This window comes from Phoenix dactylifera, chromosome 14, assembly GCF_009389715.1.
Source record: "Phoenix dactylifera cultivar Barhee BC4 chromosome 14, palm_55x_up_171113_PBpolish2nd_filt_p, whole genome shotgun sequence".
NCBI lineage: Eukaryota > Viridiplantae > Streptophyta > Magnoliopsida > Arecales > Arecaceae > Phoenix > Phoenix dactylifera.
This window is the reverse complement of record NC_052405.1, coordinates 5,086,850-5,098,865: the sequence shown is the minus strand read 5'-3', so window position 1 is coordinate 5,098,865 and position 12,016 is coordinate 5,086,850. Positions and strand designations below refer to the sequence as shown.

Below are 12,016 nucleotides of genomic sequence, written 5' to 3'. Positions count from 1 at the left end.
AAAGTAAAACCAAAAGAAATGAAGATTAGAATATTCACTGAGTGGTTAAAGGAAGAAATTCAAAAATGAGGAAATGAATGACAAGATAAATGAAAGTATATAAAAAGCTTGTGAAAAGCCAAATGAAGTCTCGATCACTTGAAAACACACCTTAAGGATAAAAGCTTAAACTTAATTTAAAAATGCTTCTATCGTTGCATTTTTGTAACTTTCATTATATACTTCAATGATTGCATCATTTTGGGGAATAACTCAATATGATTTCTAGATGAAAACTACGGATTAAGAAAAATAGAATTACTTTGGATACCTTGGTTGTTTGCTCCGATACGCATCTGAAACATATCATTTTTTATCTTATAAGTGTACTGAAATTGGTCTAAATGATGTGTTTTTCAATGATCTTGATTGCAAATAAATGGTTCTAAACATATGATATTATTTTGATATTAAAAAGATTTATGGTGCTTCATATATACATTGCTGAAAAACTATGACTAAGAAATTAATATTTTGAATATACACTCCTACATAATTAAATGCTTCTATCATTAAAAAGAAAAGCTATTTTTAAGAAGAGAGTTAATGATCCTAAAGCTTAAAATATTTCAACTCACTTCAATAATTCTTATAGGAAAGAAAATGTAACTACTTTTGAAAGAATTTGAGCTTCAAATGAATCATTTTCTGATTAATATTTCAGTACATTTTCTCAAAGATTAAGAGGAAGCATAACTTGTTCTTAAAAGATTAAAAAGAGTGATTGCTATAAATTTTGAATAATTCTAGATCACTCTACATTCTTGATATCATAAAGTTTCAGTTTTATTCACGTTTATCATTAAAATCTGAAATTCAACAAAAGATAAGAATAATTAAAGAAGAATGCATCTTTTAAGGGGGAGCTTTAGATATTCAGTATCTTATCCTAAAGTTACTTTAATTTGATGCATACCTTGAATTTTATGGATTGATTTTGATGAACCTCCTTATATTGCAAGAGTTGCTTTAATTATATAATAAGTTTATACCTTGAGATGAGTTCTATAAAGGTTGTCTTATCTCAAACCTTGAGTCTTATGAAAATAAAATATATTTTCGAGATTGACAATTTTATTGAACATTATCTTCAAATTCTAAAACTCTCAAATGGAATGATTAATTAAGGGGGAGAAAGAAAATTTCAGAGGGAGAGATCATATAGAACTTAATCATGTAAATTTACAACTAAAGATGAGAGAAAGAATACTAAATGTAAAGTGGTATTAAACTTTGTGCTTCATTGAATATCTTTTGAAAGTTGGATTTTCATCTGTACTTAATTGGTAAATCACTTGTTTTGAAAACTAAGTGAAAAGGATTCCATTTGTCTTAGTATTGAAAATTTACTTTGGAATCTACTAATGAGCTCTTATTGGCTTGCACTTTAGTGTTTCAATCCTGAGCCAATTCATTTTAATTGATTTTGATGCTATGATCTTTAAAGGAGTAAAAGAAAGTCTTTAAGAGAGCTATAAAAGAACTTTCAAAGCTCTGAATTTTATGTATCCTACATTGCATAAATTCATATTTTGGTATCTATGCTCCAATATTTTTATATCATGAAAGAACTTTGAAATCATTAAGAATTAAGGATTCAACATAATCTTATATTTTTCGAGTATATAAGTTTTGATCTTTATCTGCTCTTATACTATACTCTAAAAAAAAAAAATTAATTAGATTGCTCTCATGTTGCTATATACTTAATATATTAAAAAAAAAGGGGGTATTGGATTTTCATTCGTGCTTTCTTTGAATATTATTCTTGATACTCCTTGAAATAACTTGAAAAAGATTCCATCTACACTTGATTTCAAAACTATCTTTGGAATCTACATTTAGAGATCACTTCTGGCTTACATCCTAAATATCTCATTCCTAAAGCCAAACACATAGAAATAAGATATCATTTTATTAGGGATCATGTGCAAAATGGAAACATATGTATTGAGCATATATGCACTGAAAAACAATTAGCCGACATATTCACAAAATCCTTGAGTGAAGATAGATTCTGCACGCTAAGGAGGGAATTAGGCATATGTGATCCTTTTTATTGAAGAAATATAAAAGGGAGCAAGTAGTCTCATGATACATTCCTCCAATTTCTAAAAATCCATGAAACATGAGTCAAACTTGTTATCTATAGATTCCTTACTCATGTATCATTGTCCCAGAAAGAATTTATAAGGATTGGAAGCAAGGAAAATGTTTAAAAGCAAAAAGGAAGAGAAAAGAAAAATTCTGCACTTGGGTCGACCCAACCCAGAATAGGGTCGACCCAACGTTGAGTCGACCCAAGAAATTTCTTGAGTCGACCCAACGTCGGGACCCCACTGTTAAAAGGGGGACCCGTGAGCTATCTAAGGCACTGTTTACCCTTTGTCCTCTTCCGAAAATCCTATTCCCTACTCTCAAATCTTCTCCAATCATCTCCAAACAATAGATTACTTCAAGATCTTGGAGAAATGGGACCCAAGAGAGTCGTAGCCAAGCGATCCGGGAGAGTCACGATCTTGTTTAGAGCCTAGGATATGTATCTAATTCTCATATGTATTTTGTGTTGATCATGTATCTTTAAACTTTGATTAAGGAACATTGTATTTGCTTTTGTTTTTGGCATGAATGTACTAAAATGTTCCTATTTTGATCAATGAAGTTTGAATGTTTGTTATTTATTGTGTCTTTTCTCATGCACCTATTTGATGATAACAAAAAGGGGGAGAAGTAAAGAAAGAGTAATAGGGGAGAAGTAAAGAAGAAGTAAAGAAAAGAGTAATAAGAGGAGAAGTAAAGGAAAAGAAATAAGAAATTGTGTAAGAAAAGAGAAATAACTTGTACCAAATTGAATATCATATAGGAAAGCATATACATCTAAGGGGGAGCAATTTGCAACAATGAAAATGATCAAATAAAAAATTCCTATCAAATTTCAGAATTTGGCACATAGAATTTCAGAATTTGGCACGCACCTTTCACACCTCGATACATAACCTGAAACTCATGTTTTATCTCAAATTTTTTGAGTTTCATCTTTAATGAATTATAAATGAAAGGGGGAGCAATTCAAAAAGTCAAATTGGCAACATCTGAATGATATAGGGGGAGACTTCACTCTTATATATGAAAAGCTGAAATTCAGCAAGTTAAGCCCTTTCAAAAACTGATTTTAAGATAAGTATCAATAGGCTCATACTCTTTATTTTGTAATCATCAAAAAGGGGGAGATTGAGGATGATAGTGTTATTTTGATGATTAACAAGCAATTATCTAGAGTATGTTATAAGTTAAATCGATACTTCATTTATAAGTCTATTACTCTCAGTATATTTGTATAAATTGATATAGATACATTTCATTGTTTATATGAATGAATCTAACCTTGAGATGCAGCAAAGTGTGGATTGAGTCGACCCAAAGGATGATTGGGTCGACCCGGCACATCAAGAAAGTATTTGGCACACTTCTGCAAAAATGGCACAGATGAACAGTGAGTTGGGTCGACCCAAGGAAAGCATGAGTCGACCCAAACATCAAGATCCTCAAACAACTCAGAAAATGGTTCTCTGGATTTACTGAGAGGGTCGACCCAAGATAAAGTTGAGTCGACCCAAGCTTGAGTCGACCCAAACCCTGAGTGGGTCGACCCAAAGGCAAGACAGAACAGAAGACAGAAAAGGTTCTCTGGAAACCCTGTTAGGGTCGACCCAAGAAGAAGTTGAGTCGACCCAACTGAACCTTGAGTCGACCCAAAGAAATGTTGAGTCGACCCAAGTGAAGGAAGGCTGAAATGCAAGGTTCTGTGGTTCTGAGAGGGCCGACCCAAGAAAAGTTTGAGCTGACCCAAATCTGATGAACAGTGGTTTGGGTCGACCCAAGAAAAGTTTGAGCTGACCCAAATCTGATGAACAGTGGTTTGGGTCGACCCAAGAAAAGTTTGGGTCGACCCAAGCACGGGCAGCAGCATAACGGCTAGTTGTGCAGAAGTGCTTTTTGGACTCCCAACGGCTATAAACGGCTAGTTTCTTCAATCCAACGGTCAGGAAGGACTATTTGGAGGTTGGAGAAGTATTTAAGAGGGAGTATTCATCAGAGGAAGCAAGCTTTGGAAAATACATCAAGTGCATTCAAGAGAAAACCCTAGCAAAGCAAGCTTCATCCAAGAGCTTCATTCAAGAGTAAAAAGAAAGTGGTTGAGCAGATTCCAAGAGTCATTAAGAGCTCCTTCCACCCTTGAAGAGTGAAGCATCCTTGACAAAGAAGAGAGAAGTCACATCAAGCGATAACTATTCTCTAAACTCTTCTTTGTAGATTATATTGTTATATTTGCTCATCTAGGAGTTTAAATCTTCTTCCTTTGTTTATTAAACTACTTGTAAAGGTTGGTTGGTTAGCCCGCAAAACCAACGGAATAGGTTGATTGGTGAACCCGGAAAACCAATTGTAAAGGTTCGTTGGTGAGCCCGTAAAACCAACATAGGTTGATTGGTGAACCCGGAAAACCAATTATAAAGGTTCGTTGGTGAGCCCGTAAAACCAACAAAGGTTCGTTGGTGAGCCCGTAAAACCAACATAGGTTTTTGGTGAACCCGGAAAACCAAAGTGTAAAGGTTTTTGGATTGTGAGCCCGGAAAACAATCCAACTGTAATCCGCGGGATTATAGTGAATTCCCAAGGGGTCGCTTGGGGAGTGGACGTAGGTGCTAAGGAGAGCACCGAACCACTATACTTCTTGTTGTTGTGATTTGTTTAAGTTCACTAACTCATCATTTAACACAAGTAAGATAGTTAAAATTAAAAGAAACCAATTCACCCCCCCTCTTGGCTTGTCACCTTGGGCAACAAACTCGGGGGTGGGGGCTCCCAGGTGAAAAACACCGTACGGAAAACTGCCGAAGCAGAATGGAAACCCCAGATGTCCCGAGCTATCAAGGTCCCTTCAACAGGGATGGTGTAACACAGCTCTGTCGCCTGAACGCGTGCATATTCGACCACAAATCGCGGCGACATACGTCGTTCGCCGAAGGTGCGAGCATTCCTAGCCAGCCAGATCTGGTAGGCAGTGCAGCTCGCTTGAACAGCCTCCTGACGAAGCGCCGGGGACTCCGAGCCCTGACGCATGGCCTGTAAGAACAGGTCCCTACAGCGCCATACCTCCTGTGGGACCCCTGCCAGACGCCAAGTACTCCTAGCCCATGAGCACTGAAACAGGGCATGGTCCACCGTCTCGGCCACACCACAATCCTCACACACCAATGGGATCCTCAAACCTCGACCTCCAAGTACAGCTCTCATAGGAAGACGGTCCCAGACCACCTTCCAAAGGAACAAAGCTACCCTCGGGTGAAGCTCCAATCGCCAGATCCAGACGCAATCTGGGCCAGGCTCGTACTCCCGCCTAAGGATGCGGGAGAGATCGCTCATCCTGACCCTGGATCTGGACGAGGACCTCCACACACGTACATCAGGTCCACCACTCTGTGGGAAAGAGAGTGAGCGGACCCGCTCCGCCAAATGCTGCCCGAAGTAACGAGCCAACCGAATCTCATCCCAGCCAGCCGCCCCGGGAGTCATGAGATCACAGACCAGTAGACCCTCCCCAGCCTCGACACTAACCATAGTCGGCCAAAGCCGTAGAGGAAGGCCATCGACCCACGGGTCCCCGGCCACGTCGATGCTACGCCCGTCACCTATCAGCCCTCGGGTGTGACTCGACACTAATGGCAAGTACCTCGCGGCATGGCCTTTGCAGTATCTAGCTAAAATTTAGAAAAATGAACTTAAATAATTGTGTTCTACTGAGCGAGTTATTATTATTATTACTTTTTTGGTACAATGGCAGCTCACACTGCTCTAGGGTGAGTGCAACCAACAAAGTCGATGAAAATGAGACGGCGTAAGGCTGAGCAGGAGGCTGCAAAATATGTCCAAAGGACCTCTTCTAAGTGGTGAGCAGCGAAGGAGGCAACTTAGTCTACAGCTCTGTTCGCCTTCCAATAGACATCAGCAGCCTGAAATGAGTTATAGTCTCTCGATATCCGACGGATATTTCTGAGCAGTGGGTGACCATCGCCCCTCTACTCCTCATTCCGAATCCACTCGACCACCATCGCTGAATCCCCTTCTAGGAAGATTTGTTAGCCTCTAGAATATGCCTCACGAAGGTAATGCCCTCCCATGCTGCCCTAAGCTCCGCTCCAATGGCTGTTATGTCACAGGTGCGACGTCCTTCCACGGCAATTAGTTTGGAGTTGTGATCCCTAATCACAAAACTCATATATCCTCTGTCTCCATCTGCCAACACATTGTCATTGAAATTCATCTTAAGATGGCTGGGGAGCGGGGGCTCCCAAGAGACAAAAGTGAATCTGGGCACTGCAGCAACGAAGTGGAAGTCCCAGATGTCTCTAGCCGTCCCGGATGAAGTTGTCATAGTAGTGTGGATGATGTACATTACAACATGTTGTTGGATTTCTGTTTCACTTGTTGCGTAGATACTGCAAATTGTGGGCAGATGATGGACTAATTATTTCAAGGTCCTCAAAGTCACTACGGATATAAGGAAGCAAAATACATTGTTGGTCACCAATCTTTGGCAACAAAATCCTGCCTCGTCAGCAGTGGATGCCTTGATGGATAACACCGTGGCCAAGAATACCGTTCCCCGGTGGAAATCCTCGACCATTTCTCCTCCTCCTGGTCCCTCTTGTAGATTGATCCCAAAAGTATCGTTCTTTTATTTTGGATTTTTTTGTGAATTATTTGGTAGGCCAAGTTAATTAGATGGCAGCAATATCCATCAATATAATTTCCTGGAGAAATCCCTGCAAGAGAGTGAGGATGGATGTACTCTTCCACCAAATTTTATTAGATGGCAGCAACATCCATCAAGTATTCGTTCTTCTTTTTCAATCTTTAGTTGAGCTTTTGAGCTTATGATTATAAATCTTTTCAGATGGTCAGAATGTGGTTTGAGATTGTTGTTAAGGGTCGGGATATATTGGTTGAAAAGTATTTTTAGAGGATTAGAAAATGCTTTCAAGCTTTTCAAAAACTTAGCCAAATAAAACAATTGAATATCGTGAAGCAGCCATTAGAGCTCGTGCAGTGGTGGTCCTAGGTGACGAAAGTTGCTTGATGGTGATGAATTATAATGCTACCTCCGATGCACAACCATTTCTTAGTTTCTTTAATGATCCCTCATTTTATTCAGGTATGAAATGCTTTTCAGAATTGTTTGTGTTGGTGATCTAGTGATCACTAGCTCAGGATATCTCGCCAAATAATACTATATATTTGACAACCTTTCAAGCTTTCATTCCATTGGTACTCGTACATCTTTCCATGTTTGACTTGACCTTTTCCTGGATGTCCATGTGTAAGCTTCTTCGAATTAAAGATAATGGACTGCATGTATTATGGACTCTTCCTTTTGTTAAAATTCATACGATCCATGAGGCACCAAAGAACAAAAAAAAAATTCCATATTATGTAAAGCTACATGAATTTTGAAGACAAGTCCCTGAAAGTTCAGAATCAAACTTGATAGCTTTTTTCTTTTACAATATGAAAGCGCATATTGGTTCATCTCATTGTTAATTCAAACTTGCAATTTGATGAGAAATGTAGGGTCTATGGTCTGAGTTAATGTAGAATCTAAGCTGAAAGGACAAAAGTCTCTGTTCTATTCTTATTTTTCTTTTCTTTTCTTTTTTTCCCCAAAGAATAGGGTTGACAAAGTGCACCCAGAATCCATTAAGAAATGAAATAATTAGACAAAAATAGAAGCACAAAAAGAGAAGATTAAGAGGAGGGCCAGGGTAGAAGAAGGGAGGAGGGGAGGGACTGGAACAGGTTACAAAGAGAGAATAGGGAATAACAAGTAGGCAAGCCTGCACATGAATATTCATAATAGATATTAGTGAATGCATGGTTTCCAGAATAATTTTGTACCATCACGACTGCCTAAATTAAGGTTTGCCTTTCATTGATCTGTGTTCAGAGAAGATGTTTGTTTTTCATCTCAAATTTTAGAATAATCTTGCAGCATTAGCGCCACACATTAAGAAATGTTGATCTATTTTTTAGGAAAAAGGTGATTCACATCATGATATAGAGCTCATATAGTTGCATACTAAAGATACAAAGATTCTTCAAATCACTTATGAGATTGTTCAGCTTATTGAATAACTTAACATGTCTCCTTACAAACCACTATCTTTTGTAAAAAAAATTTATTGCTCTTTTATGTTTTTTTTTTAATGCAAATTCTTTATAAATAGTTTCTGTAAACTCTTTCTTTTCTAATAAAGGCCGAGTAGCTTTGCCTCCCTCTTCATAAAAAAAAAAAAAAAGGTTTGCCTTCCATTGATCGGACACCGGTACATGCATCCCTGTTAGTGTTGCCTACTTCCAGGATGTATGATATGTTGATGCTTCTGCAGATATGTGTTTGAGGTATATTGTTATATGAAACTACCAAAGTTTTGAAGACAAAGCCATGAGAACTTCATACTCGAGCTTCATAGCTTCTTTATTTTACAATATGAAGCATAAGCATACTGCAAACTGGTTCATTTCATGCTTAATTCACCACTTTCATATTTGGCAGCAGTCTACTCCAGCGTGATTGGCCAGGTATGTTTTTACTCTCCAAAACCTTGTTTATTAGATTTGACCGATGTCAACCGTCAAATACAACAGAAAAAGCTCTCATTTTATGACAATTACACCAAAAAACAAACAGAATAGTTCCACATCCGTTATTCGTAGGATAAATCTTTCATACTTATATAGAATTAACGAACTCAAATAATACCATCTGGTTAGCTATGTTAGGTAAGGTTCTAAGTTGTTACACTATCACCTCATACTCCGACTGCCTCTCGACCATACTGCCGATGCTCGCCTGATTGACGGCAATATCCGATACACTATGGCACTGCGCAACCTACATTGACCGCGAACACGTTAGAAGATCAAATGAGATCATACAGATATAAATTTGAGCCTGGTTGGCTAGAGAAGAGAATATTTGTTTACCCCATTGGTGATGGAAAGTAGAAGAATGGCTAAGAAGATGTTGAGGGTGGTTCTCATGCTGGCTGTCTTTGATTCTCTGTGGTGAGGAAGATGGAGTCTGTCCTAATTTTAGAGGGGAAATAGAAAAGCCAACAATTGAGAAGTGTTTCTTAACAACTATGAAAGGGTTTGATATGACCCCATATTGGGGCTAGAATCAACACCGACTATGTGAAGTTTTTAATGGATTAGTATTGAGTAGATCCAATAGTTGATGGAAGTTTATCATTCTTTTGGCAGATAATAATTGATGCCATGAAGGCATATCTTCTCGTAACTATGAAATAAATGAATATGCTAAGAATAACCATTCCAATAGCACTTTCTTAGTTAGAAGTTTTTTATGAACTAGGATCGAGGAGATCCAAATGCCTTTTTTTTTTTTGTCTAAAAATGATCACCAGTTGGGTAAGGCTGGACTGCTGGTAATTAGTCCAAAATTAATTAGATATTTAAAATGGGTTCCTAGGTTCAGCAATTAATCTTCTCAAGCACCTAAATTAATCTTTTCAATTGCCAAATATATTATAGTATATTATTAATCATATAAAATATATTATAATAAAATATTAATATATTTATTAATATATTTTATGAAAATATATTTATTAGTCCTATAAATTATTAATGCTGCACAGATATATTAATAATTATTATAGAATTAATATATCTTTATAGGATTGTTAATATATTAATAAATATACTGGATTTTATTATAATAAATTTTATGTGGTTACTAATATATTTTTATGAAATAAACTCGTGGATACATAGAAATATTGAATCACTAGAACATTGCATACCTAACATGGCGATCTTAGATCAGCGGAGATTAGGTTACACTAAGATAAGAATCACGAGTGATCTAAGATCATTTTGGTTATCCCATTTCGATTGGATCAAGTCATATTCTCTAAAATTTGGTGCCCTAATGTTAATGATTGGTTCAAAACTCTGAAGTTGAGTTTATAATCTTTTTTTTTTTTGAGTTCTTTGAGCCTCTCTTTTGGAATATCATTAAGATTTTCATTTTCTATTGATCAAAGATGGGTGGTTCATGCATGAATGTTTTCTATTGTTATCAGGCAAAAAACTCCCAACACTACTCTGTTTTTCACTGCATCAAATACAATACGAAATCATGATTCACTCCCATTGCATGTCAACTTTATTCATCAGATTTAAATCAACAAAAACCTTTACTTATCAGATAAATCTTATAACAACTTTCACATATTGGAAAACAAATCCAATGTTTTATTCTTCATAAAGGTAGTCTGATCTCATGTCCCACCAAGCAAACAAAAACCTCATGAGCAATTGATCAGAGAGCTAACTGGCGAGAGGTCGAATTGAGAATCCCAGGAATATTTAAATGTGATATCGGAGCCTTTGAAAACAGGTTGTTCATTGTTGACAGAACATTGACCTCCGCCCACTGGTTTGAAGACGTAAGGATCTACTGGCTCAGCACTGTTGAAACCGCTGCACTTCAAGAGCAAGCTTGATTGGCTACATATACAATTGTTGGCTATCACTACCTGGTACTCGGGCTTTCCTTGCACATTGGCTCCTGTCTTTGACTGGCTCACTGCAATGTCGGATAGAGTGCAGTGTGCAGAACCTACAATGACAACAATACTGTTAGTCTCTGACTTGGTAACTTGAATATCTGTGGAGACTAGGATTTCATAACATTATAACCATGACCATAGCCATCTTGCTACGAAAATAATGGTTGAAATGATCAAGGAGAACAGCAGGAGCCTGAATGGAGAGAGAGAGAGAGAGAGAGAGAGAGACCTGCTTTTAAGATGCAGAGGAAAACAAAAGAAGCTGCGAGGAGATTCAAAACGGCTGCCATGTTAATCTTTTACGTGAGTATATTTGACTCTCTGCTCAACGACGAAGGCAGGAGGCTGCTTATATAGAAGAAAATTGCCTGAGAATTTAGGACTTTGAAGGAATGCTTTTATGTGTTTCTCAAAAAGATGGAAAGTTTTTAAATTTTGAAATAAATGATAAATATAAATGAATGATCGACATGCTATATGCGGCAAGATAATAAAAATACCCTATTTGAGACTAAGGCAGGCTTCTTTTGACTGCATTTTTTCCTGATATTGATTCCTCCACACAACAATTTGCTTCTCGTATCAACGAATTAGAAGAGATGTCAACCGGCAACCGTATCTGGAAACAACGGAAGAAGAGAAAGCCAATTGCTTGTTTAAGAGGTGGTGGTCCTTGGATCTAGATATAAATTTATTTCATCAAAGATTAAATAATTTCCTAAAAAATAGAATGAAAAATAAATTTATAAGTAGATTGTATTTAATAACCAATGACTATTCGGTGGCAACAACACCTTCCATTCACTTGGATTGCCACCTAGGATGTTATTTTTAAAAAAAAAATTGCGTGTCAGATTAATTTAGATAAGGTTTAACAAAAAATAATTGAGAAAAGTTTATATGTTTCCTAGAACAATAAACTGCATTTTCTAAAATAATTAAAAAGAGTTTTTGAATTACCTAAAACGATAAAGATATTTCTGCTTGGAGGAAAATATTTCTTAAAATAATTAAGAAGCAGGTTTTCTAAAATAATCTTTTTCCTCTAAGAAATTTCTAAATAGGTGGTTTCAAATATTTTTTCTTCATCATTTTTTTCTCAAATAATTAAGAAAAATTTAATGCATGGTGATATTTCTAACAGCGTCCGATACATGAGGACTCTATGTGGAGACTCTAAATAGATGGCTTCAAATATTCTTTATAATTTGTACACTACACTAAAATAATTTCTGTATGGGGTTAAATATTTTTTTCTAAAGTATTTCTTCATGGGGACTATAAATGGATGCCTTTCCATTACTACATTTTTATAAAAT

The 12,016-nt window shown here is 36.7% G+C and overlaps 1 protein-coding gene across 1 annotated transcript; it reads right to left on the bottom strand.

The window, feature by feature from the left end:
• Positions 1-10,303: 10,303 nt before the first annotated feature.
• LOC120113144 (protein TAPETUM DETERMINANT 1-like) lies at positions 10,304-11,010 on the bottom strand. The gene is made up of 2 exons (XM_039133964.1): positions 10,927-11,010; positions 10,304-10,747 (listed from the first exon to the last, which is right to left on the bottom strand). The coding sequence occupies exons 1-2, from the start codon at positions 10,985-10,987 to the stop codon at positions 10,434-10,436; spliced, it is 375 nt and encodes a 124-aa protein (XP_038989892.1). The 5' UTR covers positions 10,988-11,010; the 3' UTR covers positions 10,304-10,433.
• Between the last annotated feature and the right edge of the window lie 1,006 nt (positions 11,011-12,016).